The sequence below is a fragment of the Punica granatum genome, chromosome 4, assembly GCF_007655135.1.
Source record: "Punica granatum isolate Tunisia-2019 chromosome 4, ASM765513v2, whole genome shotgun sequence".
Classification (NCBI taxonomy): Eukaryota; Viridiplantae; Streptophyta; class Magnoliopsida; order Myrtales; family Lythraceae; genus Punica; species Punica granatum.
In genome coordinates this window covers 28,221,498-28,245,257 of record NC_045130.1, presented here as the reverse complement: position 1 = coordinate 28,245,257, position 23,760 = coordinate 28,221,498, and the positions used below count along the sequence as shown (strand labels likewise).

The window sequence follows — 23,760 nt, the reverse complement described above, 5'->3', positions numbered from 1 at the left end:
GAATAGAAATTTAGCAAATCCAATCGTACTTTAACTGTAATCTAATTAAGAAAATAAAATTATCTAAGAAAAAATTTGGTTTTTCGGTTCTATTAATTGTTCTGCCCTGAATTCAAGGCTTTGACAAAAATGCGGAATCTACATAAAATTTTTAGGACATAATTTTATTCGATCGAAATGAGACAAAATATAGTCCAAATGGGACATGTTTGATATTCCTAATCCCTCATTATCATTACAAGAAGCAAATGGGAATGAGATGGTTAATTTTCAATAGACGATATAAGATATTAATATGGTGAGATATATCAATACAAATAATATTTCTTCTTTTTTTTTTTGCTGGGTAATACAAAAAATATTTCAAAAATATAAAATAAAATATAGAAATAAATTAGAATGATGTTAACTGCTAATTCTTATATGAAAAACTGAAACCGTCCCAAAACTGAATATATTTACCATTTCCGAACCAAAAATTTTCCGGAAATGATTAATTCAATTCTTTTATTTGTCTATAATTTATCTTTTAGTGACCTGTGCAAGTAGTGATAACAAGAGAATGGGGAGTTTGCCTTGTATGCTTTGAGCAGCTATAAAATTCCTTTTTTTTTTCCAATTACAAAGGAGGCATAAAATCTAGTATAATGAAAAAAAATCTTAAATAACTAATAAAGATGCACGAGTAATCCCACTATGTATCCAACCTGATTAACATATGAAATGTGCGCCACTGCGTTATATCCTCTTTTATTAAAAAATCCATTTTTAACCTTGTGGTTTGGGTCAGATTAATTGACACCCAAATAGAATTAGTTTAAATCAATAAATTAAGAATATTTGTGATTCCACTTGAAAAAAAAAACTTGGAGAAGGAAGCACCGCTTCATATAGAGCGAAATTCTTGTAGTGGGAGATAAAATGAACAAATAAGGTAGATATGCAATATTCCATATCTTACTAATAAAAACTGAACTGACAACTCTTAGTTTCAGGTCAAGAAGTACCCTATATCAAAATGAGAAAGTGGATCTAATGCGGTGATACCACCTTGGCTATCAATAACAACAATGTCCAACCCGTATATGCACAAATTTTTGCCGATCAGACCAATACATATCTATTGATCACCAATGTGGATTGATTCAATTGATAGTTTGATGCATGTTTTCTTAATCAAGGTCTTGGGTTCGAGTCTTATAACGAGAGAAAATTGAAGATGGTAGAGCTTTACTCCAATGGGCTGGCCCGTATTAAACTGACCTAGTCGGGATTCATTGGACTTTCAAATATTAAAGTATAAAAAAAAGAAGCAAATAATCAAAAGAGAGTATAGCGCAGTGGCACAGGTCATCGCTTGTTGACCTAGAGGTCACATGTTTAATATTTACTGGGACTACCCGTGTTCCTATATTAGTTATTTAGAATTTATCTTTTCATTGTACTAGACATTGCATATTTTTTGTAACCGAAAAAAAAAGTTGGATGTACTAGACCTTGGATCTTCTTCATAACGAAAAAAAGTGAGAAATTAGCTAACGTCTTGATTGGTTTTTACTTATTTAAAGTGAATGAGTAATACATATTTAATAAAAAGAAAACTATAGCAAGAGTCAAAAGCTGCCCACAACGGCACAGGGTCAGGTTTATCCCTCAAAATTAATCCAACACTCCTTCCCGAGTTTTATTAATAGAAAAAGTTGAAAAGCTAGCCCTCCACTAATCTCCATTACTTTACCGTTCTTTAATTAAAGAAAAGATCAGAGCACTATAGCCCTTTCCCTGCCTATTTAAGCACCCCTCCAAGAACAGTGATCACTTCACATACCCTGTGAGCTCTCAGTCTCACTCCGCTATTAACAATCATCCAACCATGTCCACCAGCAATCACCACCCATTACTTCACACTCCCTCTCACAAGCCTTCCCACCATAAGACCCTCTGTCTGATCCTCTGTGCAGCGGCGATAATCCTTGGCTCCTCTGCCCTGCTTGCTGTCCATTTCATCAAGACCGGCCCTCCCAGTATTCCTAGTCCTCTTAGAAATGTATGCCACAAGGCAGTGGACCAGGGGTCGTGCCTGGCTCTTATCTCGGAAGTGGTGCCGTACGGTGCAGCGTTGTTTGAGAATGATCCCAGGAGTTTACTTGAGGTGTTCGTGAAGAAGTCGTTACTGCAGACCCAGAAGGCTGTGGAGGAGGCCAGGGATGCCGGTCGGAAGATCAATGACCCCAGAGAGCAGGCTGCTCTAGGGGACTGCGTGGTACTGCTGGAGATGTCCATGGACCGGATGCGCGATGCCATCACCAGCCTCACGAAGTCGGTAGGTTATACTATATCCATGTCAATTAGCATCCTACTCTGTCCAATACAAAACAAAAATTTGCGTTCTAATAATGTCGAACATGTTTAATCTGTTTCACATTGTACATCAAACAGGATGCAGAGTCCCAAGCCGATGCCCACACGTGGCTGAGCAGCTTGTTGACAAACTATGTCACTTGCTCAGATGGCCTGCAAGACTCGTCAGTAGCAATGAAGCCTATATTGGAAGACTTGATTTCCCGAGCCAAAGCCTCTCTGGTTATGTTCGCTACAACGTTGCCTCCAAAGCCCTCTGAGACTTTAATTGAGCACTTGGCAGGGCAGTTCCCGTCATGGGTCACCAGCGGCGATAGGCGACTTCTTTCCGCCAGTTCTGTGGAAGCAGCTGTCAAGGCCAACGTGGTGGTGGCCAAGGATGGAAGCGGAAACTACAAGACTGTGAAGGAAGCAATAGCCTCGGCTCCCGACAAAGGGACAAACCGGTATGTTATATATATCAAGAAAGGCACATACAAGGAGAAGGTTGAGGTGGGGAAGAAGAAGACCAACGTCATGCTGGTCGGTGACGGGATGGATCAGACGATTATCACTGGCAGCCTCAATGTTGTTGATGGGGCAACGACATTCAATTCCGCAACTGTTGGTAAAGATGATTTCCCATTTGTAACATTTAAATCTCGGCTATACAGTCTCAAATTACATACTTCACTGAATGTCTCTGATCCAAATTTCTAAAGCAACTATCTTGATACTAAACCTGATTAATATTTACATGTAGCTGTTGGTGGAGACGGGTTCATTGCGCAAGACATATGGTTCCAGAACACAGCCGGGCCAGAGAAACACCAAGCAGTTGCTCTTCGGGTAAGTGCAGACAAGTCCGTCATCCATCGCTGCAAGGTAGACGCTTACCAAGACACTTTATATACGCACACTCTTCGCCAGTTCTACCGGGATTGCAGCATCACTGGAACTGTTGATTTCATATTTGGCGATGCTGGCGTCGTCTTGCAAAATTGCAAGCTTATTGCCAGGAAGCCCATGAGCAAGCAGTCCAACATGGTAACTGCCCAGGGCAGGACTGATCCCAACCAGAACACAGGCACATCGATCCAGAATTGCCAGATTATTGCAAGCTCCGACCTAGAGCCAGTGAAGGCCTCAATCAAATCTTACCTAGGGCGGCCATGGAAGGAATACTCAAGGACCATTGTAATGCAGTCCAATATCGGTGATCATATCGACCCTGCTGGATGGTCGGTTTGGCAGGGAGACTTCGCACTCAAGACGTTGTACTATGGGGAATACATGAACAAGGGGCCTGGCGCCGGGACTAGCAAACGAGTCAACTGGCCCGGGTATCATGTTATCAAGAGTGCAACTGAGGCGAAGAAGTTCACAGTGGCTGAGCTAATCCAAGGAGGGCAGTGGCTGAAGTCCACCGGAGTGACTTACACGGAAGGGTTGTGATTTATGAATGTGGAATTAGGGTCGTAGGTGGAGGAATTAATTTTCAAGTCTTGAATCCGAATTTTGCTTTAAATAAATTCTAGTATGTGGCACTCTTTCATGTAAGAAACAGTCTGTGTTCGAAGTTTCTAATTTGAGTAAAATTATGCACATGTTTTCGGTTAACATATATCTATTGCAGACTTCATCGTCACTTTCATATTTTTTCCAATGGTTCTGTAATTACTTCACCAGTTCACCCTACTGTTGCATTATATTAAATCCTATCCTAGAAACATTGAAATGGATCTGCAATGGTTGCTTCTGCGGACTAAGGATGCACATGAGTGTAAAACTTTGGAGCAACTGACATCGCGGATAGAATCGATTGAAATGCACATGTCCTTTTGAATCTCTGGATATGGCATTCTAAAATTCTTATTTCCCTTTCAAAAAGAAGGCATTTGTAAAAGCAAACCGGTAACCTTAAGTAGCGATGCTTCAAAACTAATAGAGGAAGAGCGAAAGGAGATTTGTTATAGTGGCATTGCTTTCAAATTGAAACTGACATTTGAAATTTTGCACTACACCACCCAAACTATTTAGAAAGAAGCAAAGTGCACCCCAGACACATGTTATGATCACTTTTCTGGCCAAGATTTAATTATTATTGTTTTATTAATTTCAGATTTTAAAAATGATTTCAATTATTAAAAACCCGAAAATTGAAAAGAAAAGGAGCCTAAAAGATCGTAGGTTCTTTTTTTTTAAAATTTTTGAAGCCGTCGTTCTTGAAGATCTTCACCTCCGAGCTTCTTGATTGGCGTCAATAGATGACTGCTTGAATAAATTCGCCCCTCTGCTTCATTTTAATTTGTGTTTTGTGGATCTATGTTTTGCATTTGCTGCTCTGTCAGGCATATTTCTGCATGGTTATGGAGACCGGTGATGTTATCAATCTCTGCGTTATCTATCCGAAGCTTCCTTCCGATAAAGGAAGTGAACTGAAGATGTCCTAATCGATACTGAGATCCTCCGCCGATCGCTATATCTTATGCCGATTTATTGGAGATTTCGATACTTTAGGGAAGTCTTTGACGGATTAGAGAATAGCTCATTTGCCCGATATGTTTTCATTCAATTATTATCTTGCACCATGATTTTCTCTTCTTCTTTCCTCTTGTACGACCTCCCTTTGTACACCATGAGATGTATATATATATGATCAGGATGTACCAGTAGAGCAAGGAAGAATAAATAATAATTTTTCTCCATTCAATTATTTGTTCATCTCTTTCTCTATTTTCTAATTTAAGATGGTATCAAAGCTTTAAGATTCATAAAGTGAGAGAGATCATGAGTACCTCCAAATCAATCGATGTGACATCGCCATACTTCCTCAGCACCTCGAATAATTCGGGGACGGCCCTTGTCACTATAGTGCTCAATGGTGAAAACTACCAGATGTGGTCGAAGGCAATGCTCAGGGCGCTTGAAACAAAGAGCAAGATTGTCTTCATAGACGGGACACTCAAACAACCAGATCCATCAAGCCCTGACTATCCGCTATGGAGGATCAATAATTCCATGATTACATCGTGGATCATCAATTCACTCGACCGGTTAAATTTCCATTTGAGCTTATACGGGATTAGGTTCATATCCACTTAAAAGCTCAAACTTATAAGTGGTGGTACCCAAATCTCATATAAACCAATGGATTTTGATTCATCTTTTCTATGTGGGATTAATATTCTCAACATCCGCCCTCACGTGTAACGTGTGATCTATTTTTGTCTACACGTTGTCACATACCCTTAAACACCCGCCCTCAACAATTGACCTCGAGTCAAGTTTTTCTTTCGTACTCGAGCGAGGGGAGACTAATACGAGGCGCACTTTGGCTGCACTCGACATACTAGGCCTAGCGTGGTGCGGGTGCGCACACGCACGTAGGCATGCATACGCGTAACCTAGACTCTGATACTATATTAAATTTTCATTCGGCTTATACGGGTCTGAGCCCAATGAAAATTTAGTACGATTGATTGTTATGTTGTTCAGGCTAGAGATTGATAGCTCGTAGCGCCATAGACGAGGGTTCACGAAAGAGTTCCTCACGCATGTAATCTTCTTGATTCAAATATGCCATTGTCGCTTGAGTTTTGGAAAGGAGTTGTGGTGGGTCACAAATGGTCTCAGAACACTAAGCTTCTTAATAGAATTATCTCGGATTTTTTAGTTTTTATTTTTAAGTCAATTTTTAATAAAAAATTATTTTTTAACTTTTAAAAGATCATGATAAGATCCAACTTTCTCCATTTTTTTGAAACTTTCTCGATTTATTGAACTTTTTTCTTAAAATGATAATTTTAATTTTTTAAATATATAGACATAGATTTATAGGACCAATCATTATTTTCTCAATTTTTTGAACTTTCTATAAAAAAATTAAATTTTGAACTTTAAATTGTAAATTTTTTAAAATACATAAATATAGATTAGCAGGATCAATTATTATTTTCCAAGTTCATCGAACTTTTTCAGAAGAAGATTTTATTTTAAAAATTTTCAAAACATATAGATATGGATTTGTAAAATCAGTCATTATTTTCTTGATTTTCAAACTACGTTTATAAAATGACTGTTTTGGAACACATTTTATGTATAGATTTATGGGATAGATCGTCGCTTTCTTGATTTTTGAGTTTTTCTAAATATAAATTTGATTTGCTACTAAAAAAGTAAATCAAATTTTTTAATAGATATAGATATTATATATGTTATATAATGTTGTATTATGTATGATACGTGATAAATAGTGGTAGTACCATACAAAAATTGTGTCCAATTTGGGTTTGAAAAAGTATTCCTGACACAGGACACAAGTTGTTCAATTTTTCATATGCAGGTGAGTTTATATTAATACATCTACCACTAGAGGTGAATGTGAGTTCTTCAATGTTTTGCTTTTTTTCTCGAGTAAACTTTTGTAGAATTTTTGGGTTCTCTAATTTGATGTATGTCGTTAACGTAAGACACGATATCAACACCATATGAATCTCCCGGCAATGATGAGACAAAAAATCATCCTGTTTTGGTTGGATTTTTAATTTTTTATGCATAATAATTGGTGGATATGGGTTGTTTTTCGTTTTTAACCAAAGATCGACGTGAATTCTTCAATTTTTCAACATGATTTTTTTTTCAAAATTTTGCCTCTTTTATAACTTATATAGTGAAATATTAATTTGTATCTCGGTAGAAATATTGTCTACTGAGGGATTTTTCTTGACTTATAAGAAATCTTTTCTTATATGTAATTTTTTTCGGTAATATTATTCGTGAAATTAAATTATATTAGTCTTATATATTCAATAATATATCGTCATTGATCGTAAATTATTATTTTCAACAATTTATAACATATATTTCATATAGTATAAAATCAGTAAAAAAATAAAAAAGATCGCGTTTTATCAGTGCAATGCAGGAGCTTCACGACTAGTATATATATATATATATATATATATATATATATATATATATATATATGGAGCATAAAGGAGAAGACTAACTCCCTAACTACTCATCTTGCTAGACACATTGACAACTCGAATTGGCATTCATATGTCCATTTGTTTTCCATGGCAGCATCTGGAAGCTCATATACTTCTGTTCTAGGAATAATTGTGCAAAAAATTCCAACGTCAGTCTCTTTTAAATATCAATTCATTCCAACATTTCATTTGGGGCAAAAAAGTCCAACGTCAAATTTTACCAATTCTCACGACCTTCAAAAATACAAAATCGGATATATATTAAAAAGAAATTATGATAATTACAAATATTTTAAAATTGGAATTGCAGAACATGAGAACATGATTGCATTGGATTAATACACCACTTGTAGGATTAATCATTTGCCCCAATAACGAGCGGAAAAGGCCACACAGTAAACCTTGACAACCTTCGGACAATATCAGCCCTTCTATTAGGTCAAAGGAAGCTGTAAACGATATAAGAGAGTTCCATTTTAGTAAAAATTTGAAATCACAATTTTTTTATCGCAATAATTGATATGTTGGTGTAAATTTTCAATTTGATGTAAATTAAAGGGAAAATAGCCTAAAAATTCACATAATTTTACTAAATTTTTCAATTTATCAACTTTTCAATTTTAGCATGAACAAACAAAACAATTCTCTCCATTCTCCCATTTATTGATTCGTTAACTTGGGCTTTAATGGTGCTGATATAGCCGTTAACTCCGTCTATATGGCGGACGGAAGTTTACGTGGAAAAAGAGAGAGGCCCTTTGAACCTAAAAAATCAAATAGTATGAAAATTTTCCTCGATCCACTAACATATCAAAAATTCTCTCCTTTCTCTCTCTCTCCCCCTCCTCTCTGTCATCTCCCACTCTCTTTCCTCTCTCTCTCATCTCTCCGTCCTCTCTCTCGACTCTCTCCCCTCGCTCTCATCTCTCTCCGAACTTTCTCTATCCTCATTCTCATATCTCTCCCAGCTCTCCCTCATCTTTCTCTTCCCTCTCTCGACTCCCTCTCCTCTCTGTCATCTCCCACTCTCTTTCCTCTCTCTCTTATCTCTCTGTCCTCTCTCTCGACTCTCTCCCCTCGCTCTCATCTCTCTCCGAACTTTCTCTATCCTCATTCTCATATCTCTCCCAGCTCTCCCTCATCTTTCTCTTCCCTCTCTCGACTCCCTCTCCTCTCTTCCTCTCTCTGCTTTCTTTCTCTCACATCTCTCTCTCTCTCGACTCTCCTTTCTCTCACATCTCTCTCTCCTCTTTTTCTCTCTCCTCTCTCGACTCACTCTCCTCGCTCTCTCATCTCTCTCCCGACTCTTTCTCTACTCTCTCATATCTCTTCTCACTCTCCTCTCACTCGACTCTCTCTCCTCTCTTTCTCTCTCCTCTCTCCCCTTTCTCTCCTCTCTCCGGACTCTCTCTCCCCTCTCTCATCTCTCTCCCCTCTTTCTCTCTCTCCTCTTTCATGTCTCTCATCTCTCTCAAAGAGGACAAAGAGTCGGAACAAGAGGGGGAGTCGAGAGAGTAGAGAGAAAGAGAGGGGAGAGAGAGATGAGAGAGATGAGAGAAAGAAGAGAGTGAGTTGAAGGAGAGGAGAGAGAAATGAAAGAGTGGAGAGAGAGGATAGTGAGTGAAGAGGGAGGGAGATGAGAGAGGAAAGAAAGGAGAGAGAGAGGAGAGAGAGCCGACAAAGAGACAAGAGCAAAGAGAGCCGAGAGAGAAGAAAGAGAGTTAGGAAATAGGAAAGTCGTGAAAGAGAGATGAGAGAGAGAGGAGAGAAAGAGGAAAGAGAGGAGAGAGAGTGAAAGAGGAAAGAGAGCCAAGAGAGAGGAGAGAGAGTCGAGAAAGGGAGGAAAGAGAAGAGAGAGAGAGAGAGAGAGAGAGGGAGAGAGAGAGAGAGAGAGAGAGAAGGAGAGCAAGGAGAAGAGAGAGAGAGAGAGAGAGTTGAGAGAGAGATGAGAATGAGGAGAGAGAATGAGAGAGAAATGAGAGAGAGAGATGAGAGAATTTTTCATATGTTGCCAGACTAAAAAAAAATTTAAACTATTTGATTTTTTAGGTAAAAAAAAAACTCTTTCCTTTTCCTCGAGGACTTCCATCTGCCACGTAGACGAAATTAACGGTCACGTCAGCACCGTTAAAGTCAAAGTTAATGGATTGGTAGATGGGCGAAACGAAAGAAAATGTTTTGATTTTTCATTCTAAAATTTGAAAAATTGGTATATTGTGGAATTTAAAGAAGCTATTTGAATTTTGAGGTTATTTCCCCTAAATTAAACTCAGGAATCTTTTTTTTTAATCCCTATGTTCCAGTATTGGTTTCTATACCATGATATCCTAGGGTTTTTAAAAATTTAATACGCAGTGGAATTGCCTAGGATCATCAATTATATGAACATGCAGCAACGCACTCAACCGGTTCATTAGGATACATCATTTCACGGGTTGTGACCTCCGCAAGGTGGTTGATGTAGCAACTAGTGGCACGGGCTGATCGGGGTTGTCCCAAATCTCTGGAGGAACTGAATATGATGGCTGGTCGTTGGCCTCATCATGCCTTACTCGACTATGTGTTCATAATGGCGTGCACAAGTCCGATTGTCGCTGGCCTCTACCTGATCTTCTCTTCTACTCCTTTCTCGCTCTCTCTATGTCTTCGACTGTGCGAGTAGTCGATCATGTGTGTCTGATCAATTCTTACGCACATCTAAAAGTCTCTTCTCATATGTTATATATAAGAATAAACTAGTCAAGCCGAAGTGAGCCTTACTTAAGCCCATGTCTAGACTTATCATTGGGCTGAACCAGCCACATAGAGAGTAGGTACCAACGTACCGGTTGAGAATGAGGCTAGAGGAGAGACCTAGGACATGTCTAATCCGCCTCCTAGAATGACCATAATGCTCTTGCAAACAAATAGCACACTAAGGCCACTCTAATTATGGTTATTACCACTATGTAAATAGAGTCACACTCCAGAGTTAAACACTGTGTTAATTACAGAGGTCTGTCGTGTCCAGCACAACCACTATCCTTGACCTATAAGTATCTCTACGTGTTATCCCTCTATGTAACACCCGTAATCGAGGTCGGATCCCAATAGCCATATATATATATGTACATATCCATACTGTCATCATCTCCAGCCATTCCATTTGTGCTTCTATATATAAGCACATGAATGGAAGGCTTATGATGCATGGCATCCATGCATATGGACACATGAAAGGCACTTGGCCTCCATGAAAAATTCCACATGTGGCTTTGCATGTGTGTGCAACGTAGCCCCTGATTCGGGCATCGTGTGTCTTTGTTTCGTGTATAAATCAGGTCCAATTAATCGGTAAATTTAATCTCATTAAATATCTATTAGACAGTTTTAGTGTTCCAAAACCATCCCATCAATTTGGTCATAGTGTGTGACCCTGTAAATTTTCGATTACGTTAACAGTAATATTGAAATCCCTATTTCAATATTACAAATAGTGAGCAGCATCTAGCAATGCATCACTGCTACTCAAATAATCAGAAAGTCAATTTCTCGACGAACCTATGACCTATGTTACCGTGCAATATAATCCATTTGTCCTCTATATCTCTATTGAGCCTAAGGCATGGTCGTTGTCATCCTTATAGGGCTCAATCTCTCTTTCTTGGTTTATCGGGTAAGTCTATCAGAACAAATGAGCTTGATATCCCTATATCGACTCATTTGGGTATGCATACACTTATAGACTTTGCCCACCAAGCGGCCGTGAAATATCACTCCCATTACGTAGGAGCGACAAATCCTATCTTGGTCACTTACATTCCTCTCCATGCTTAATAGCTGTCTTTATAACCAGCTTGTTACGGTAGCGTTTGACAACATCAAAGCATACAACATTACATGTAAGAAACTATAATGACCTCAAGTCAAAGGACCATTGCACCATAGTCATTATGAGATCTGCAAATGACAGTCATGTAATAACTCATGTAGCAGTCTCATGACGGGTCAGTCCAGTACACGTTACTCCTAATGTATACTTGCGGTGTGACTTGATGTCTCCACATCCATGACCTGTGAGACTTGGTCATCAATCTACACCCACACTAGTCTAACCGCATTATCGTTGTTCTAATTAACAATAATACTTTGACTATGGACATTTAGGAATAATGTTCAGTCATTATAAGATCTCACAATCAAGTCATACTTGATACTTGTTGAACCTACTATTTCAAGGACGTTATTGTGTAAAATTTATATGTAATGCAACCCGCACAATAACATAAATGCCTCGTATTATAATAAAATATATGTCATATTACAGAATTGATGACAAATTGCCTCTAGGGCATACACCAGTTCCCAACACGCCCGACATAGTAATAGGAAACCTGAGATGGGGACACCCATTTGTAATTACAACACTTATTGTCCCTGATTAACATATACATAAAACATATATATATATATATTGCTCAACTTATGTACGATAAATTGATGAACCAAATATATACAATGGAATATATGAGATATATTATATATCAGAGATAATTGCGAGAGAAGAAAACCAAGAAGAGCATGACTAATAGAAGAATGGAGGAAAGGCATGTTCCACAGGCATGTGAGCTTTTGTTACTCCTCTTAGGCACTTGCAAGCACTCTTGACGAAGATGAACTGGCCGATCTGAAGGATTAGTTTGATGTTATTGCTGTGGACAAAAGTGGTTACATAAGTCTCGAGGAAATGAAATAGGTGAATTTTTACTCCAAACTTGTAATGTTGATTCTTTCTCATTAAAGCTTCTTCTTGGTAGCATATTTTGATAGTTTTCGTGCAGGCCTTGCTAAGGATCTTCCCTGGAAGTTGAATGAATCCTGTGTCTTAGAAATTCTTCAAGCGGTAAGCTTCCTCTTCTCTGTCCATATAAATCATTTTTGTTATGATCGATGAAAATCTTTGCAAGACATTATGGTTTATATTTTTTGAAATGAAATGACACCATTTGATGTTTCGATACAGATTGATATAAACACATGCAGGTTGGCGGATTTTGGTAGTATTGTTGAAAGTTTGTTGGAGGAAAATGGGAATGTAAAGAATAGAAATACTTAAAAAAAATTATGTATAATGGACTATCCATATTAAATGGAAGGGATCTAAGCATTCATATTAATTTTGTAAGGTATGGAAGATTTAAAATTCCGGACCGAAGAAGCAGCCGTGTCAAATTATATATGGGAGTATTTTTTCAGTCCCTTATGTGTCAATACTTCTAGAAATTATGTCATCTTATGATTTAATTAGGCTATTGAGTGAATTACCTGTTGAGTCCCCAAACAATCTTGAAAAAAATATGATTAAAAATGTATATCATGATCATCATTATCCAACTTTATAATGTATCATGCATGGTGGTGATGCTCAGGGTGGATTGAGAGGAGATTGGTGGTGGCAGTAGTTCCCCTAAAATTTTGATTACATGTGAAAAATTATAAATTTTTCTTCCATTATTAATGAAATTACTTATATTCACCTCATAACTCGGTAAAATTACTTTTCATTTCGCCTCTTAAGGACTGGCCCCCTCGACTAAAATCCTAGATCGGTTCTGGTGATGTTCACGTATCATTCCCTCGTGTTTCCATGGAGTTTTGGCCGCACATGTCGAAGCACTGCAAAATATCGAAACCAACATGGCATGATAAGATATTGTCTTTTTGGGTTAATATCTATTGATGGAATGTCCTCGGATTTCCGAATTTTGGGTACTGCTTTGACTAATCTTGGACAAGTTATGCGAAGGCCATATTTAGAACGAAAGGATAATTTCAACCAAAAAAAACAAAACAAAACCTTTTCATCAGCTAAAAAATGTATATATTCTACCCAAAACAAAAGAAATTAAAAATGTATATCAATATTTCAATTATTGTGATATAAGGCCTGTAGTTTGAAAACGGGACTCTCAGGTATTATTTGCCTTCCTTGATCTTATTTCCTGACAGTATAAGTTCTTATCATATAGAATAATAATAATAATATTTACCAGTAAAGAAAGGTTATATATATTTAACAAATAATATGAAAAGGAAAAGAACAGTGTCGGGAATATAGTTAATTTATATATACGTCAAACTTACAAAGACGAAATGTAAATTCTCATATATTGCATAAACTTGACCATCTATAACTTTTGAATTAACATATGGTAATATAGTCGAAATAAAAATAACTCATCATATCATTATGATTTCTGTAAAAATATACCATAAGCCAGTCATTACAATGACTGTTATGATAATATAAAATTGGGTAAAAAACAGAAACTTCCCTCGAGATTGGTGAAATTGCGCCCACCCTCATTTGCTGGATAAACATGCACAAAATCCTATTTGACCATTTTGACCAAAAGAAAGTTAAATGGACGTCAGCCTCCCCTTCATTTATTCAGTCTCTGAGAGTAAATTTCTTTGCAAAAAAACAAAAGTACATCTTTTTGAGATCAAGAAAACACAGTCATAATAAAAAAAAATACAGTCATACCAAAAATAATTTTTTAGGAAAAATTATAATTTAGTCATGTGCTTTTCGTTACTTTTTTGTTTTTATCCTTTTCTTTATTATTTTTTTCTATTTTTGTACCCTACCTTTAATGACGTTTCTATTTTAGCCCTTCAGTAACTTTTCTGTTACATGTGCTGAGGTGTAATATTTTAATGTTCCATGTCAGATTTTTAATTGAACCGTACCGAACCAATTAAGTGAAACGAACAGGTTCAATTAATTATTATGCCGTTCAGATCAACCTTGACCATAACATCTGTTTGTTAAAGATGAACGATTTCTCTAATGGCCAAAAGAAAAGATCGTTCTTCTCCGTCTCTTTCTCCACTTCTCCTCTCATTGTTTCTCCTCTTGCTTGCCTTCTTGCTTCTCATTTCATTCGATTTGTCCTTCAAAGAACCCTAAAGTCGAGGTAGAAGAAGTATGTGAAGATCGAGATTTCGGCAAAATTGTGGTTTCGTTGGCCGAACTATGAAAAGATTGTGGTTTTGTACGATGAATTTGGTACAAAATTAATCATTGCTTGGATGATATAATGTTTTTCTATTGCTGCAACTCTCATACTGCTGAGGCTTATGGGTTTATATCATTACAATGACTGTTATGAGAATTGGTTGTGCTTATTCTCCTGCTGGGTTTTTGTTGATGATTCTTTGTCGATGCTCATTCTAGGGATGCTGAATTTCTCATAACCCATATTTTTGGTAACTTCTAAGCATATTAAACGGGCTGTGCTTGTTTTACATGTGCTTATATTCAACTGTCATTAGCAGAATCAATTGACTGAGTCATTCCCTATCACAAAAAGGAGCAACAGACTTGAATTTTGGTTCAATGTGCTTTGGTGTTAGCATAAGTTAAGTGAATTAGGCATATGAGCTTCAACTTTCAAAGGTAGGCTATTGGACACCACCCCAGGAGCATTTTTCTAAAATCGACAAATTTCAAGAGTTCTGCTAAACATTGCTGAGATCCTTTATAATCCAAGCTTCAAGAGTCTAAAATTGCTTCTTGTGCTTTGTCTTTTTCATTTTTTTGTTTATATGATACTTGAATTTAGGACTTGAATTGGATCTTGAATTGTAAATCTTGTTGTGACCTTGTGTGTTTTGAGGTGGCCACTTGGATAACTGGGTAGGATATTTCCCCTTTAAATACCTGTTGTAAATATATGTATGATGATCAATAAAATTATCACATACCTAAAAAATAGATTAGGTTCAATTTATTTATAATTTCTTTTAGTTTTGCTAAAGATGTTATTTTCTCATGTCCTGTGATGGGGATAAGAAAGAAAATCGGCTGGAGTTGAATCCGTAGAGGGCTGTAGAGAATTGGAGTGGTGAGCTCAATTTCGCTGCAAGGAATGATTAGGATGCCATCTTGATGAAACTTTTTGCTCAAATTATTGATATTTCAACAAGAAGAATCGTGGGCGTGTTCAAGGGGAAGAAGGATAGCTTGAAGACTTTTTTGCTCATATTATTGAGATGTCTAGGCTTAGATATAGTTCTTTGCTTAAGTTTGATTGTAAATTGCATCAGAATTAGATTTCCTTTCACTTCCTTTTTTCATGGTCCGATGCGAAAAAGATTGAGAGGTAAAGTGATTGGATATATTAATGGAATATATATATAAAAAATGTGTTATTTTCCAATTTGTGTACAAAGATAAATTTCAAAAAGCAATAATTCTAGTGAAATGCATAAAATTTCACAACCATAAGTGTCAAAAAGCAAGCACTCAAATGATAATGTTGTCCCCGTGAAGCCACAATAAAAAAACAATAATAAAGTAAGTTTGTCTTAATATGAGCATAAATTCATGATATATCCAAGAAATTAACATGCTTCCAGTCATCATTCAAAAACTAACCAGACATAAAAATAAAATAACATGTTTCTAGTCATCATTCCAAAACTAAGCAAACATCAACGTTTAGCTTGCAAAAACCACATGTAATCTAATTCATGGGATGCAAAATTAATCCTTCACTTGCATGACGTCCTTATTCTTTTCCACTAAAGTCTTTTGTCCATGGTGACACTTTCTCGTGTACTTTTACCACCATTTCTTTTTTAAAGGACTTTCTCCCATGGTGTCCCAGGCTGCATAAACAATGAATTATATAACTTACTAAAAATGAAAAGAAAAAAACAACCACCATAATACAAGTTATTATATTTTTCAATTTTAAATGTAGGTGCTTACATTCATTTTGTATGAACCAGTTTTAGTGTCATAATAAGCCCCATAGCCACGCTCGGGCTTTTCTTTCTTGCCTGCACCTCTTCCTCGACTTGTACCCCTACTTGCACCACTTCTTATAGCCATACTTGGTCCTGCATCTATGCTCTTACTCCTTCCTTGACCCCTTACTACTTCTTTGGAGTGTAGATCGATCCATGACACTTCCTTTAACTTCAGCTTGTATGTTATCACTACCTACACTTTTGGCCTGTAAATTGAGAAGAAAGGTCTTATGTCACCTTGCAACATCTTCAAACATCTTACATAACTCAATAATTCAAATAATAAAAATCCACATCTATGTGGCATAATTGTGGACATTTTCTTATGTTGTGACCCTTTTGCTTGCAATTCGAGCATCTTGTGGTCATACTAAGTTTGGACATCTTTGTTGGCTATTGTCCTTCACCTTCCTCCCTTCGTCTCTAAAGTTTAAGTTTACCTGGCATAACTCGAGGCTCTGGAGGTTCAATAGGCTCATTCCCACTCTTTGGCAACATCAAATCCCCTGCATATATTTAAATGGAAGAAAAACCTTATTCCGATTAACATAATAGTTAAAAAAAATGTAAGAAAAATAGCTATACTAACCATCCACAGGATGCATGAAAAATGAATAAATGTGTTCATGTATGCCTCTTTCTTATACAACTTGCATATGTAATTTTATGCGTGTTTTTCTATATCATTGATAGCACAATTGCATGAGGACATGGGATGCCAAAGATGTCCCATGCTCATAACCATCTTTATTGTTCTAATCTAAGCGACAAAAGGAACATTGGTTAATCAGATCATGTAATTTTTAAAAAATTCTCGGGCAAGTCTCCCTCCATCTCTCCCCTTTCCTTATGTTATCCTGAATTCTATTCATAATTTTTACTCATATCTCCTCGAGTGATGTTGGGCTTGTGCATTGCCTCTAAGATCAATCCATTGAATGACTCTAGGATACTATTATCAATCATGTCGCACTTTATATCAGAATTAAAATATGCCCTACACCAATGTTTTGGATGGGTATTCACTAAGTCTTCTGCACCTTCCTTGGTGATCTTCTCAAGTTCATTCAAAGCACTCTCCAAATGCGAATGATAGTTGACCTTGCACGTTGCCAAAATTTTCTTTGCAACGCTTTAGGTTTGTTTGTCTTCCTCCAATTTGCATATATGTGCCTTGCACACATCCTACGTTCAACATTCGGCATCAACACTTCGAAAGCTTGCAACAGCCCCTATGTCAAAGAAACAACCAAATATCAAATCGCATGTCCAATTCTCCATAATTACAACATCGACATCAAGCAGACTGAACAACTAAAGTTATGTTTTTGGCATCAAAATTGAATGACAAATTCAACATCACAGTTCACCCTAAGACCCTAAACCATATTACGATATAGTAATTGAATAAAAAATATAAAAGAAGAAAATGTTAAAACCTTTTGTTGATCACTCATAATAGTCCAATTGTGACCATCATCGAGTCCTAAAGCATATACTATTATGGAAAGATCTATTTTCCATTGTAACTTATGTACATATCTTTAGATGCCATACTTAGGACCCTCTAGTTTAGCCGAAGATATCACTTTCCTTTTATTTAATGGACCTACGTGTATACATACCGATCGAATGAATGAAACAAATTATCGTTCCGCCCATCCTCATCAGGTCTGTCACTTGCGAAAATCTTTATATGGCCTTCATCAAGCCTCTCGTAACTGATATTCCAAGTTCGCCGTAACTCTTATTCATTATAGATACACTCTTTGGATTAATGGAATTAAGCTTTTGAGCTCAAATCGAAATTTACGAGGATCATCACAAAATGTTCGGGGCAACTGACATCTGGACGGGATAATTGATAAAATCTTTTATTTTATTTTTTTTGAATAAGTAGAAAAACTGAAATATCGTTTCTTGTCCCCGATTTGGAATTTAGGTTATGGCTACTATCGCATTCTAAATTGCTATTTTTTTTTCCTTCTGAAAAGAAGAAAACAGAAAAGACAAGAAAAAAATGAAAATGAAAACACAAAGATTCACGGATCAGATAAATATTAAGTTGCAGAGGAAGGGGGCGTAGAACAGTGACACACACGCTCACATGATAGTCGAGAGGTTTCAAATTGGATTCTCATTGTGGGAGACCACCTATGCCCCTTTATTTGTTTTTTTTTTTGGGTTGGAGCCTATGGACCTATCGTATAAGTCAAAAATAGTAAATATTAGGTTGTAAACATTTTGGTAAATTAATTCTATGAGCCAATGAATAAAAGTGACTGTATATATAATGTAATTACATACATCACTAAAATTTAAGAGTCCCTCAAAATTCATGCAATTTATTAATAATTTTAGTAAATTCCTTCCAATTCTGCTTAATTTACTTTAATTACAAGTAATTTACTTGGAATTGAAGTAATCTAGTCTGACTGATTTTGTTAAAATACGATTATTTACTCAAAATATTGTATTATTTACTAAAAATTTAAGTAATTAATTATGGTTGCATAGTGCAACTATTTTAAATTGATCGTACCATACACTTTTCCAATCATTTGGAAAGTTTTACGTAAAAAAAAAAATCCAATCCTAGCGTGTGTAGAAATAGACCATATTTAAAATGTAAAAATAAGAACGAAAGGATAAAATATTCTTCTTTCAGTTTACACTTTCTGTTTTTCGACAAAATCCATACATTCCGTGATCAATTTAGCCACACCTTTATGCATTTTTTATAGCTAAGACTCTTTAAGTACTTCAATGGATCGTCCATTGGATTAATATGCCCAAAGCCTTGAAGCATTGAATTTCAATTGTTACTGGAAACACATCAATTTTTACCACCCTTGATAAAGGAAAACTATGCTACGTATTATATGAATTACTCACATATTACAGGAAAAAGATGTTAGAACCTTTCAATTATTATTGGAAACACATCAAGTGTTCACGTGAACCGTAGAGATTATTCGGACAAAGCCCGGACACTCCTTCGTTATAAAAAAAAATGCTAGCTTTATTATAAGAATTACTCACATATCCTTCTGAATTATATGTATTTGGGGGATTAATTTAGAAAATCAGTAGGAATATGGAAGAAGAACTATTCTCTTATACATTCTATAAATTATCCGAGATGATCGGCCAACAGAAGAGTCATCCATCCTAACCTCAATTGAGCTGACACTCAAACGACACATTTAGAAGCAAACCCCTTTTCCCTAGTTTCTTGTTGGGATATTAATTTATATGAGAAGAAAAAGAAGAAAGAAATTTGTAATAAGAATTCCAATTTTCAAAACCTTTCCCTCAACCTCTCATTTTGAGGAGGATTTTATGGTTCTCTCTCTGTCCCTCTCTCTCTCTCTCTCTCTCTCTCTCTCTCTCTCTCTCTCTCTAACCAATTCTCTCAGCCAAAAACATTCCTTTGAGACAAAAGACAATCCATTCTCACCCATTTTTTTCATTTTGTGGAATCTAAGGAAAATCTTCCCCTTCTTCTTGCTTGCCTGAAATTTAATCCTGGCGATGGGCATTAGACCCTCTTCATCATCCCTATGAGGCTCTTCTTCATCCTCCCTTTTCTCTTGTTCTGATTAGATGAAGAGATTTTGCAGGAAGATGGGGAATGGCTTTCATCCCTTTTCACCATCCACATTGTTGTAAGGTAAATTAAATTGCAATCCCACAATTATTGACGTCATTCATTTGTCTCTTCTTGGGGTGAAAGTTTTATTCTTTGCTACAACTTTTGGGTTATTCCATTCTTCATCCACAGGGAAACTTTCATATGCAATGTGTCAAAACATTTTTCTTTTTTAATGTATAATCACTTTTGAGGCAAAAGGGTCAACAATTGAGAGACTTTGCATCGGTCAGGTGCTTTTCTTCCCATTTGATTTTCCATTTGAGGTCTTGGTAGCAACAACATTGAGGTGCAATGACAACAAAGATCAAAGGGCTCTACAAGGGCATCAAGTACATCTCCCACATATTTGGTAAAATACAAAACAAAGCCTTCTCTAATTTTTATTTATTTATTTATTTTTGCATTTTATATCCTTTTGTTTCTCTCCCATTTTTATATATATTGGGGGCTGATTTTTGTAGTTGTGAAGGAGAGGGAGATGGAAATCGGGTACCCCACAGATGTTAAGCATGTAGCTCATATTGGTTGGGATGGTCCATCAAGCAGTGGTCCCGCTTGGGTATGACTTCTTCATCTCCTCACCCTCCTCTCCTTTTGTTATTTAAATAATCAATCAATCGAGATCTCATTCATCTGAAAGTTACCGTAAAATCGCCCTGTACTCAACTGGAAGGAGTGAACTTTATTTGACAATAAATAAAAACACCCTTGTCAGGAACTTGTCGATTATAGACTATGTCAGCTTTGTTGGTACTAGAGTTCTGTTCAATTGGATATGTTATGTGATGCAGATGAATGAGTTCAAGGCAGCACCCGAATTTTCAAGCTCTCTAGGTACTATCAGTGAGCCCAGAGATTCTAAACCACCTTCTGTTTGTTCCTCATGGGCTTCTGAAGGTACTACTACAGTATCTCATCCCCGTTTTTATTAAGTTCACAAACACTTTTTCTTGCCGGCATTCCAAAAGAAAGGGTCTTAATTATGTTTTTCGGCACGTTGGAATAGAAAGAGAATGATGCAATTCCGTGACTTCATGATTTGTACATTGCTCATTGATCTTGATGCTTTCTCGATTGCCAAGCAGAGTTAGGACAGTCCATTGGACACCAAACCTCAGACACGCTAAGAGACCTTCCGCCTACAGACCTTCCCAAGGCTCCAAAGAAACACAGACGCAGAAAGGCCAAATCCACGTCGTCTCCCAAGTCCACATCCACATCAAGATCTTCCCGAGCTGGAAAGTCAAAGCTCAAACTATCCGAGGCCGAGAAACCTTCGAACTTGCAGCAAGTCTAACTTTAGTTTCGAGTATTTGCCATGTGCTTGATTGAGAATGAATGGGCAGAGAAAAAGGCTCTTTACAACTTTTAGCTCTCCTTATTACATAGATGTCCATAGTCTGAACAAAACTGGTGTAGATTCTAAATTTGAATAGGGTATTCTACGCAAGGATGGTCCGGAAGAGATAGTGATCAACGTCCTATTCGGGATCGGTGAATTTGGAAAGGAAGTTTATTATTTTTCTTTTCTTTTCTTTTCTTTTCTTTTCTTTATTTTTCCATTTTTTGGTGGGTTTACACTGTAGAGGGTGATGGACTAATTGTTGAACTTAAAATTCGTCTTTTGCCAATGGATGCTCCAATATGTGATTATGAGATATACCTCGCAATCAGAATTCACTCAGGACATACATCGTAAGATATCTGAGGAATTTTACAGGGTTTTTATATTCAAAATATTCAATTGTACGTTGAATCCGCATCCGTGATATTAGGAAAGGCATAATTGTAACATTGAGTGAGTAATCAACATAAAGATTGGAGATTGAGATTGTAAAATAACAAAAACATATGAATGGTTTGGTTTTCTTGTGCATAAAAAGAAGTGGAAGAAGAGGAAACGTCTTCTTCTCTTTGGAAGTATTATGATCAATTAGCTCCAATCCTCCAACCTTAGTTTCTCAGACAGAAAATTGTTTTTAAAGCATTTACATTGAAACAATCCCTCTCTTCAACTCTTCTTTTCGTTCGTAATGAGCAGTTCACATCTGATCTTCTGTAGCTGGTTATAAATTCTGCCAAGTCACTCTATCCCCTTTCCGGGTCTTCAGAAAATCGGATATCTAAGAAATGGGACGGCGCCTGAAAATCTGTTGCGGGGTGTTTGCTGTTTTGCTCCTGATAATCACGGTGACCATCCTAGTTCTCTATTTCACCATCCTGAAGCCCAAGCAGCCTATAATGACCTCTCAGCCCGTCATGCTCGAGCACTTCACGGGAAATTTGCAGGGACAGATAAATGTGACACTGGGGATCACTGTCACAGTCTATAACCGGAACTATGGGAGCTTCAGGTATTCAGGACATCGGAACTATGGAACTTATCATATGTTGCAATTTATGTACTGCATGTTTCTGATCTGCTTGACATAACACATCGTCTGTGACTTACCGTACATGCTTTTCTACTCTCATAGATATAACGATTCCACCACTCACATAACTTACCGGGCAACAGAGGTCGCGGATGCCCCAATAAAGAAAGACAACATTCCGGCTCGGGCGAGGCATAACATAAGCACGTCTGTGAACGTGTTTGTAGATAAGCTGGCACTGGTTCCGGGTTTCGGGTTTGATTTGCTTAGCGGGGTTGTGAATGTGACCGCATCGACAACCTTGCATGGCCGTGTGAAGGTGCTCAAGCTCTTTAAGACTAAGGCAACAACTGAGAGTACATGTGACGTCTCCATCTTCCTGATCCAACAGAGAGCCGAGTCTGTTTGCATAGTTAAAGTCAAGTTCTGAAGGCCTTCCGACACTTTGATTTTTCTTTGGAAAAAGGTTCAGTTTGGTCCTCAACATTTTATGTTTCTTCTATTTTCACTCTTTTTTGGGATAAAACAAAACTTGTGCTCAACCTACTCCAATGGTGTCACTATTAATCCTCCGGTAAATTTTCCGTCAATTCTTTTAACCTTTTCATCCAAAAATCACTTTTAACTTAAAAATTATTTTTAAAAATGAAAAGAAAAACAAAATGTAAAAGAAAATGAAAACTTCAAAAACCGAAAAGGGGTGGAGCAACAAAGCCACGATAATACCAGCTACCACCCCGTTGATGTCACAGGCAACCTCGATGGGGATGGTGGGCTCTGACGAGGCCCCAACTCCTACAAAATCAAAAATCAAATGTGATCTCGATTTTGTAGAGCTGGGTCCTTGCCAGCAGCCTCGACCACTGGCGACTACGAATTTGGAGGGTGGGGACGTGAGTGGCTGGTGGTGGCCGCGGGCAAAGCCCCACCTCCGCCCTTCCCCTTCTCCATCCGCTCTTGTTTTATCGTCTTCCTTTTTTCTCTTTTTTGGGTTTTATTTAAAAGATAGATTTTATTGAAAAAAAAAAATTGTTTATTTCCACAGAAAAGTCAACGTGATTGACTGGAGAATTGAAAGGTTGAGGAAAAAGTTTCGACCCTAAGAAAAAGATATATGACAAAATTGCAAAAAACTTTAAAGATTGAGGACCAAAACTTACTTTTTTTCGTTTTCGATTTTTTTTTTCCCTGTTTTTTCTTCGGAGCAGATTGTTATGCTGTTGTTACTGCAATAAAGATTGGTCAGGAGTTTCACTCAGGAGCATTTGCTGATTTCGGATGCGACCGACTCTAGACCAATGATGATGATGCATAGTAATGATTTTTTATTTCTATAGTCGGATTCCTCTACGATGAAATATATTCTTACTTGTAATTAATTCATTATGAATTTGCAGAAAAAAAAACTATCAAATTACGAAGGTCAAGTCCATGTTATAGAGAGTCAGGATCGGAGGCAGAAGACTCAAGACAGATTTAGACAAGGACATAGCTCGGAATTTATTCATAAGCAAAATGGAAATAGAGCATAGTATTCACTCTACATAAGCATTATCATGCATGTGGACCAGGACCAGTACCCAAGCCAAGTCACGGT

General features: G+C 37.0%; 3 protein-coding genes across 3 annotated transcripts; all 3 read left to right on the top strand.

The window, feature by feature from the left end:
* The first annotated feature begins 1,814 nt into the window (after window positions 1–1,814).
* LOC116204762 (pectinesterase-like) lies at window positions 1,815–3,964 on the top strand. Its single transcript, XM_031537035.1, has 3 exons — window positions 1,815–2,323; window positions 2,440–2,968; window positions 3,104–3,964. The coding sequence occupies exons 1-3, from the start codon at window positions 1,874–1,876 to the stop codon at window positions 3,793–3,795; spliced, it is 1,671 nt and encodes a 556-aa protein (XP_031392895.1). The 5' UTR covers window positions 1,815–1,873; the 3' UTR covers window positions 3,796–3,964.
* A 15,519-nt stretch (window positions 3,965–19,483) lies between these two features.
* Window positions 19,484–21,446, top strand: LOC116203063 (CRIB domain-containing protein RIC10-like). Its single transcript, XM_031534729.1, has 5 exons — window positions 19,484–19,806; window positions 20,019–20,137; window positions 20,250–20,347; window positions 20,580–20,685; window positions 20,874–21,446. Exons 2-5 carry the CDS (start codon window positions 20,080–20,082, stop codon window positions 21,083–21,085), a joined length of 474 nt encoding a protein of 157 aa, XP_031390589.1. The 5' UTR covers window positions 19,484–19,806; window positions 20,019–20,079; the 3' UTR covers window positions 21,086–21,446.
* A 127-nt stretch (window positions 21,447–21,573) lies between these two features.
* On the top strand, window positions 21,574–23,446 carry LOC116203062. Its single transcript, XM_031534728.1, has 2 exons — window positions 21,574–22,142; window positions 22,266–23,446. The coding sequence occupies exons 1-2, from the start codon at window positions 21,919–21,921 to the stop codon at window positions 22,591–22,593; spliced, it is 552 nt and encodes a 183-aa protein (XP_031390588.1). The 5' UTR covers window positions 21,574–21,918; the 3' UTR covers window positions 22,594–23,446.
* The last annotated feature ends 314 nt before the right edge of the window (window positions 23,447–23,760 follow it).

Bases quoted from the DNA above. Each gene is read 5' to 3' on its own strand.
- LOC116204762 (XM_031537035.1), top strand. From the start codon at position 1,874: ATGTCCACCAGCAATCACCACCCATTACTTCACACTCCCTCTCACAAG. The intron at 2,324-2,439 runs GTAGGTTATACT...TACATCAAACAG, and splicing joins TCACCAGCCTCACGAAGTCG to GATGCAGAGTCCCAAGCCGA. The intron at 2,969-3,103 runs GTAAAGATGATT...ATTTACATGTAG, and splicing joins ATTCAATTCCGCAACTGTTG to CTGTTGGTGGAGACGGGTTC.
- LOC116203063 (XM_031534729.1), top strand. From the start codon at position 20,080: ATGACAACAAAGATCAAAGGGCTCTACAAGGGCATCAAGTACATCTCC. The intron at 20,138-20,249 runs GTAAAATACAAA...TGATTTTTGTAG, and splicing joins GTACATCTCCCACATATTTG to TTGTGAAGGAGAGGGAGATG. The intron at 20,348-20,579 runs GTATGACTTCTT...TATGTGATGCAG, and splicing joins CAAGCAGTGGTCCCGCTTGG to ATGAATGAGTTCAAGGCAGC.
- LOC116203062 (XM_031534728.1), top strand. From the start codon at position 21,919: ATGGGACGGCGCCTGAAAATCTGTTGCGGGGTGTTTGCTGTTTTGCTC. The intron at 22,143-22,265 runs GTATTCAGGACA...CTACTCTCATAG, and splicing joins CGGAACTATGGGAGCTTCAG to ATATAACGATTCCACCACTC.